The 9,176-nt window shown below is 32.8% G+C and overlaps 1 protein-coding gene across 1 annotated transcript; it reads left to right on the top strand.

Annotated features, from left to right (window-relative positions):
* Positions 1-5,904: 5,904 nt before the first annotated feature.
* On the top strand, positions 5,905-8,400 carry LOC131616970 (ABC transporter G family member 9-like). The gene is made up of 4 exons (XM_058888382.1): positions 5,905-6,024; positions 6,189-6,951; positions 7,080-7,408; positions 7,493-8,400. Exons 1-4 carry the CDS (start codon positions 5,929-5,931, stop codon positions 8,162-8,164), a joined length of 1,860 nt encoding a protein of 619 aa, XP_058744365.1. The 5' UTR covers positions 5,905-5,928; the 3' UTR covers positions 8,165-8,400.
* Positions 8,401-9,176: the final 776 nt, after the last annotated feature.

The following is a 9,176-nucleotide window of genomic DNA, read 5'->3' as shown; positions in this document are numbered from 1 at the left end:
AGAAAGCTTTTGAGGTTCACCATTAGAACCTCAACAAGCTTGTGCTAAACCTCTCACGCAACTCTCATGTTAATCGATCTCTCAAGCTACGCTGAGTTTATTTCTTAGCTCTCAATCACTACGGCACACAACAGCACAAGAACGTCGGCATCGCAAAGCATACGAAAAGAAGAAGAACAGAAGACGAAGAGAAGAAGGGGAAGAGCGAAAAGATTACCTTAATTGAAGTTCTCCGACGCGTTTATTTCGCCAAGTCCAGCCGTCAGAGATTCATCGGAGTTACTCCGAAAGGTAAGTAGTTCCTTGACCTTTCTCCAATATTCTCGAAGCTATGTGTTAGATTGCGGTCTTCTGAGCATTTCCCCCATGATCTTGATCTATGATTCGTAGCCATTAGCCGTCGATTTGATTTCGCTATAGATCTAGGGTTCGCTGGTTGGTCCGATTAGGGGAGTGCGAACTTGAATCGGTGAAAAGGAGTTAATGATTCGGAGAGAGGAAAGGAAGTAGGTGTGGTTGAGTGTTCTGATTTCGCATTCGGTTGAGCTCCGCCGCCTCCGGCACGGCGGAGCGATTTCCGGTGAGTGTTTGTTTAAGAGGCGATGGAGGTGAGAACGAGAATCTGAGAGTGAGGAGCTTAAACGTCACATTATCCCCTTCAATTATCTTTTTCATTTTATTTTCAATCAATTAATTGTTTTTTTTCCATTTTATTTCTTAATTTGAATAAAAGTGATAAAAATCTGATAAGAGGGATATGGATTAAGGCGTAACATCTGGGCCGAATTTGCTACCACACCCCCTAGGCCCGTCCTATCACCATTTTTGGCTGGCTGGAGAAACTGAGCAAAAACCACGCTGATTGGGCCGCTAATTGCTATTTTCGCACCCCCTCGAGCCCACGCTTACTTTGGTAGTAAATTCTGAGAACAAAATAATTCTTGGGCCAGACTTCTGGCCGGGCCCCGCGCCCATTTGCTACTTGCAGCACACATTTCATTTCGCACCCCCTGGATAGTTTTGCTTTCAATTAATAAATTTAGGTTCTTCTTAGATTTATTTTCTTTTCTTTTGGTAAATAAAAATATGCAATTTTTACCATCATTTCTAGACATTATTCCAAATTTTTGCCATATAAAATAATCATAAAAATATTAGTTTTAGGCTAATTGTTTTAGTCTTTTTGCTTGAATTAGAATTCAACTTCTTTCATAAAAATCAATAAAAAATAGTAGTATTTTTAATTCATTTTTGCACTATGTTTTTGACTTGCTACTTCATGCTTGTGTATAATTTTGTACCATTGTATCCTTACTCAATTTTGCTCATGATGTGACTTTAATTTCCATGTTCTTCTATTCCTAACCTTAGGTAGAAACCATGATAACATTAGGTAGAACTTCCCTTCATACTTAGGCTAGTTTCTTTCCTTTTCAACACATAAAACATCTAAAAATACTTGAATAAATCCCCCATAAAAAATACAAAGAAAATACTTAAAACACTAATAATCAAAGTGAAAATCATTAAAAAGGGAATGGAAGCTTGGATCTCCCTTGCTTTAGGGAATCATTCGAGTGCCTGGATTTCCCTTGCTTTAGGGAACCATTCAGGCGTAAGTTCCCAAATTCTAAAAGACACAAACCAAAGAATAACTCGAGTTTCCCTTGCTTTAGGAATTTCCTCGAAACACTCAAACTCTCTCTATTCTCTCCTTTCTTAAGGGCATTGTTATCTCCGCTCTATTGCATCCTAGGCTGTCCCCTTATGCAAGAGCGCGAGCGTTAACTCCGCCCAACTAAAAAACACAAAAACAAACAGAAAATCGTGAGCCGAACTACGGCGCTCTGATTCCTAAAAAGGATACGTAGGCATCAAGTCGCGGGGCTTGAACGAGCACATTTGTAAATAACCTTTCTTTTCCCCGTATTTCTTTTGCATGCATTCGCATTTAGGCATAGACATAGTACACACCCTTTAGATAGAAACAAACATAGGTGGATACCATCGAGTACGATGGGCGCGAGGGGTGTTAGTACCTTCCCCTCGCGTAACCGACTCCCGTATCTAGATTCTCTGGTCGCAAGACCATGTTCCTTCCTTTGTTAGGTTTTCTGATATTCCTTTCCCTTATGGGATAAATATATTGGTGGCGACTCTGTTCATTTTTCGCGAGCGTGCGACACATCTCCTGGCCAATAATATTTCTTGTTGTTCTGATGCCTCAGAGTCTTATTAAGAATCTGATAAGAACCTGTTGAATCCTGGGGGATTTGCGCTTATGAGGCGAATAAATCCTTAAGGACAGTGAACTTACACGCCTCAGGTTTATATAATAACTTATTATTTTGCAGGTTCAATGGTTCTTATTCTGATAAGGGATGATCGAGTTATAGTGGTGGTCAAATTTCTACAACAATCTTAAGGATTTATTTTTGCTAGTAGTAAAAACGATGACAAAAGGTTTGGAAGAGATTTTGTTTCGTGAGAGAAAAAGATGATAGAATAATGGAAAATTCCAATATTTGACTATGAGAAATCCAAAGATTATAGAGATTATGTGTTCTTTGATGCCGTTGGAAACGGTACGTTTAATACATACATTAATACACAATTATTATATATATTATTTTACCGTTATGCATTTATCTTTATTTCACAAGAATGTTATTTGGGAATTTTTAAATATAAAATGTTGAAAATAAATACAACTTTTTATTGAAATTATATGGTTGCTAAAATATTGATTTTGGGAATACTTATATGAATTTTGTTATTATTTTAAAAATATTTGATGTTAATATTATCACCGGAGAATGAATAATATCACATTGTTATTATTATAACAATCCTGAAAAGTTTAGAAATAATTAACATTATTTATCTCAATAAATAATTGAGTTAAAAGTCTAGAATTGAAAAAAAAAAATTATGACTCAAGTTTGTGTGAGTATATAATATATTGATATGTCATGTTTTAGAATATATTTTAATGTGGGGATATATAATAGTTATATTATTATTATATGAGAATTTAATTTGACATTGTGTATATATATATGTATGAATAAAATCAATAGAGATATTTTATATTATAAAATATTACTTAATTATTTTTATTGAAAACAAATAAAATAATTCTTGAATATATATATATATATATATATATATATATATATATATATATATATATATATATATATATATATATATATATTATATAATATGAATGAGAGAAAGGAGAAAAATAAATTAAACAAAAATGTGATTATTATTATTATTGTCTTATTTTAAAGAAGTTTATATGATATAATAATTAGAGAAACTTGAGATGACATTGTTCTTATTGTGAGAATTAATTTTTATATTATTGGAAAATCATTTGATTTTATTGAGTATTGTAAAAGATATGTATACAGTGAGTTTTAATCACATGAGATGTTTTGAATCATAATTTAAATTGTGATATTTTTTATAGTGGATGATCCAATGTATTACAATAATACAATGATGTTAATATATGATTCAAATGAGAATAAAATTAAATGTGAAACTATTTTTCATTGTGGGGGTGTTGTCATTTGAAAAATATTCAAACACACCTTTATAATAGAATCTTAAATAGATTTATGTTTATTTTTATTGAGAAATAATGATATCGCTTATAAGTCATTTAAGCAGGCCTGTATAAATTTAATTATGGAGACCAAGTTTAATATTCAAACTTGAGTAATATTTGAGATTCATTGACTTAGAGACGTCTTAGTCAATATTTTTTAGAAAGGAAAATAGTGACTTCCTCATTTGTGTATAAAAGTAGCTACTAAACGATGAGATAATATCGTCAATTTATGTGAAGTTAGATCAAAATGATTTCAGTTGTTCCTCTGACAAAATCCCTAGGAAGAAATTAATTTGTGACACATCGAGGGGAATTGGACTTAGCCAATTGAAATTAACAAGTGATGGGAACCCAACCTTTGTGATTGGAGATCCCATGAAAAAGGTTCATATGGGTAAGAACAAGTCACTTGTTAGTTCTGCTAGCACCAAAAATTATAAAATTAATTTTTGCTTGCGTCCTTTTCCTATGATGTAAATGAGAAAGTGCTATACACTGCATTACTGAGAGGATAAGCTTATGTAGCTTATAATGAATTTCATATCCCTTATGGGTGGTGTATGATTTGCAGCATACACTTGATGAAATCACCTATATGAGTATTAAGTGGGGCCGCTTATATGAGATCTTGGCAAAATCTCTAGAGCACTCATGAAAATAACCAGGCACGCGCAAGGCCTATTAGCGCACCACAGCGTCAACAACAAGAATTGTGGGGGTGTGATGTGGGTGGTAGACCTCTAACATACGTAAAGTGCTTTTGGTTCATATAGCTTGCTACACCAACTTCACTGTATGTTAAGTACTATCATTCTAGGACTAGTTCATATAGCTTGTTACACTAGTTTGACGCATCACATCCATGATGTAAGCCAGAAAATTCTTCTTTATTTTTCTTTTGAACTTTTGAAATATGTGGGGGATTGTTGTAAATTTTGAATATATTTCAAAATTTTTAAATAATTTAATCTCATCTTTAATTGACAAATATAAGAAAATATTTTTATTATTAATTTTGTTTTGTGATGATTTTAAAGTGGTCAAATAATTTAATAAGTTTGACTTGAATGAGTTAAATCCATTACTCCAATTTTCTCTTTCTTATATAAAGTCACCTACCATTAACAAAAATGACACAGAAAAATAGAACGTAAAAAATATTTTGTCTTCCCTTCCTTCTTTGTTTTTCTGGGTGCATCTCCTGGCCAATAATATTTCTTGTTGTTCTGATGCCTCAGAGTCTTATTAAGAATCTGAGAAGAACCTGTTGAATCCTGGGGGATTTGCGCTTATGAGGCGGATAAATCCTTAAGGACAGTGAACTTACACGCCTCATGTTTATATAATAACTTATTATTTTGCAGGTTCAATGGTTCTTATTCTGAGAAGGGATGATCGAGTTATAGTGGTGGTCAAATTTCTACAACAATTACCCACGATAGTTGAGTTACAATCATGTAAATTAAGATTGATTATATTTTATTTAAAATAAAAAAATTCATATAATTGTATCTACGATAGGTGAGATTACAATTATACAAATTAAGTGTTATTATTTAGAATAAAACTCTCAGATTAATAAAATTTCAAATATACTCATAAGATCAAATTTCTTTATTTAAGTATATAACAAAAATCAATTATAAAGCATTTAATCCATGAAATATGCTTTAATATAATGAATGGAAATCTACTCATAACATATTTCATGGTTGCATATAGTTTGAGCGACATCGATACAAAGTAAATCAATGTTTAAAGAACGTTCACTATTTGACTAAAAAATATAATTAATTTATTTTACAATTTCATAGCCATGATATGTATCTAATCTAACTCTGATACCAATTGATAGATTTAATTGAAGTCATAGATACAAACTATAGTATATTATAATATTATATATTAATCAATAATAATTAGAATGGTGTACCTTTTAGGATTGAGAGACCTTTGGAATTGAGACACCGTAAAAGAGAATGGATATGAGAGGATTACCATCCTTTAGGGTTTCCAGGGTATGTTAATCGTGTAATAGGGCAAGGCTTAATAGTTAAACAGATGAGGGCAGGGACCTCTTATTAGGCTTAACTAAATGGTCCAACTTATCACGGTCTATTCAAACACAAAACTCAATTAAATAATTTATCAATAATTAATAATTAATAATATTGACCAATACATAATTAATTATTTTAATCCATATTAGATTAATTAAATAATTAATCTAACGTGATCATGTCTATAAATTTATAATCAACCAATTGTTTTTATCTCAAGTTTGTATGTGAAGAAGAAAATTTAGTATGGAGCAAAAGATGCAAGACATTGAGGCTCAGACTATTGTGCAGAAGGAAGCATCTAAGATCTTCCACAAGGGAAATACTCCAGTAACTTTGAAGGTCTTGTGAGTTATAATAATCTTTTAATCCCTTTTTTCATCACAACTTAATTCTTATAATAACATGTCTATTTCTGATACACATTCTTTCAGTATATTTTCTTAAATCATTAGATAGAAATTTATGATAAGTACTGAAAGAGTTTTATTAATCACCATGCATAGTTTCATGATGTTGTATACAAAGCAAAGGCCACAAAGAAAGAACAGAAAGTAATACTGAGTGGAGTGACAGGCATGGTTCAAGCTGGTGAGATTCTTGCCATTTTAGGTCCATCTGGAAGTGGCAAAACAACTCTGCTAACAGCATTAGGAGGAAGACTTGGAGGGAAACTTTCTGGAACCATAACTTACAATGGAAAACTCTTTTCAAATTCAATGAAAAAGAGCATTGGATTTGTTACACAAGAGGATATTCTCTATGCTCACTTGACAGTCACAGAAACTTTAGTGTTTACTTCTCTTCTAAGATTACCTAGTAGTTTCACAAAACAGGAGAAAATTGAGCATGCAAAATCTGTTCTTTCTCTACTTGGTTTAACAAAATGCAAAGATAGCATAATTGGAAAACCAATGTTGAGAGGTGTTTCTGGTGGCGAGAGAAAACGGGTTAGTATTGGACAAGAGATGCTTATTAATCCAAGTTTGTTGTTTTTAGATGAACCTACTTCAGGGTTAGACTCAACAACAGCTCAGAAAATTGTGTCAAATTTATGGGAGCTTGCGATTGGTGGAAGAACTGTTGTGATGACAATACATCAACCTTCTAGTAGGATATATCATATGTTTCATACTGTGTTGCTTTTATCAGAAGGAATTCCTTTGTATTATGGAAAGGGTTCTGAAGCTATGGAATACTTGTCTGGTATTGGATATCAACCTGCAATTGCTATGAACCCTTCTGACTTCCTTCTAGATCTTGCAAATGGTATGTTTTTCCTTGCTCTATTTGTTTTATATACTTGAGCTTTCCTCGTTTTTATCATTTCGAATTATAGGATAAAAAAGATGAAGATTCATATCATACATAAGTTAAGGCTCAATTTTGTTTACTAGGAGTTTACACAGATCAATCGAACGAGGATCATGCCTTAAATAAGCAGAAATTGATTTCTGCTTATAAGAGCTACTTTGATGCCAACTGGAAACCAATAATACTTGATGAAAATATGGACAAGGATGAAAGCCAGAGTAGATTGGAAGATAGCGGCTTTGGGAAATGGTCTACCACTTGGTGGCAGCAATTCACTGTTCTGCTAAAAAGAGACTTAAAAGAGAGAAAACATGAACCATTCTCTGCCTTAAGAATCTGTAAGGTCATTGTGATTGCCCTTATTACAGGACTACTTTGGTATAGGTCCAATATTTCACAACTGGAGGATCAGGTAACAAGTATTTTCACTAAATCAAATAAGATTTTCAATTCATGAATAGGTAATAAGCATGATTCAATTTTTGTGTGGATGTAGATTGGGCTTCTATTTTTCATTAATAGTTTCTGGGCTGTGTTGCCATTCTACAAAGCAATATTCACTTTCCCTCAAGAGGCAACTATGTTGAAGAAAGAAAGATCTTCTGGAATGTATAGGCTTTCATCATACTTCATCTCAAGGATCATAGTTGACCTTCCAGTGGAGCTTATCCTTCCAACTATATACCTTATCATAATATATTTTATGACAGGGTTGAAACTTAATGTGATCAACTTCATATACACTTTGTTTAGCCTCTTACTCGATGTTTTAGTTTCACAAGGACTAGGCCTTGCCATTGGTGCTATTATTATGGAAACAAAATCAGCAATCACACTTGGTTCAATCATCTTGCTTAGTTTTGTGCTGGCGGTTGGATTCTATGTTCGACATGTTCCAAGTTTTATAGCATGGATTAAGTACATTTCCATCAACTACTACATATACAAGCTGTTTTTAGGATCTCAGTATGACATTAATGAAACGTACCCGTGTTCTGATGGGAAGTGTTTGATTTCAGAGTTTCCATTGGTAAAGCAAATGGGAGAATTACAATTGCAAGGGCAGCTCATGGCTTTGTTGGCTCTATTCATAATGCTAATAGCCTATAGACTTATGGCTTATTTTGCTCTTATGAGAATTGGGGTGACAAAGAAGATTTCTATCTGACTCTCCTTAGAAGTTAAGACTATTCTACAGGACTTTGAAGTTGTAATATGTCTATTTAAGTTTTTCTTGCAGTTGTCATGGATTTATTATGGTTAGGACTTGGGAGTGTGGGTAAAAAGTAGCATAGTTACTTCTTTGTCAAGAAACAAACCTCTTGCTATCCCATTCTTGTGCTACTGTTTTTCTGGTTAATCTATTGTTCTCTCCTACAAATATGCTGTTGTTTATGTTTTTCAAACATGGTAACAGAGTTTCAATGATATTATGGACACTGCGAGGGAAACAAAACCGCTAAAAACTTTTTGACAGAGACTGTAAGCAAGAAAACTTCCATTAAAAAAATTTCAAACACCATAATGACATCTAGTGAAATGTCCCACTGTCCATGGTGATCTCTAAAAAGATGTATTGGGTTGAAATTTTATTAGAAACTATAATGAAATTATTAACAAACTTTTTTATATAATGAATAACTAGAAATACAAAAACAATTCATTTGAAAATCAATTAGCAATTATGGCAATCTAAAGTCACGGGATCACTAGAACTTCTTGCCAAATCACTTTGCACCAAAAAAGTGGGGATTTGAAGTATTTGCCATACCTATACAAAACCGATGGTTTCAGACCGAATTCACACAACTCTCTCATTTAAGGGAATTTCTTTGTACATCTCTTAATTTTCATAAGGATATTTAGCGAACTTTCTGTTTTAATCTTTAAATTCGGAGATGCATCTTCGAACGCACCATATTTGTTATGGATATTTTTGAAGATGCATCTCCGAAATACCTTTTTTTTGTCAAAATTAGAGGTGTTTCGAAGATGTATCTCCGAATAAACTCATTTTTTTAAGTTTTGGATTTTTCGGTGACGCATCTCCGAATTAGGATATATACAACAAACCAACTATAAAAACCTCTCATTCTGTTTTTTAACATACTCAAACACCCCAAAATCCCACAATTTCTACTTTTAAAACTCATTTCAACTAATTTCTACCATTTTAACTC

The sequence above is a fragment of the Vicia villosa genome, linkage group LG7 (assembly GCF_029867415.1).
Source record: "Vicia villosa cultivar HV-30 ecotype Madison, WI linkage group LG7, Vvil1.0, whole genome shotgun sequence".
Taxonomy (NCBI): Eukaryota; Viridiplantae; Streptophyta; class Magnoliopsida; order Fabales; family Fabaceae; genus Vicia; species Vicia villosa.
Note: the sequence above shows the minus strand (reverse complement) of the source record. Positions and strands in the feature narration are given on the sequence as shown.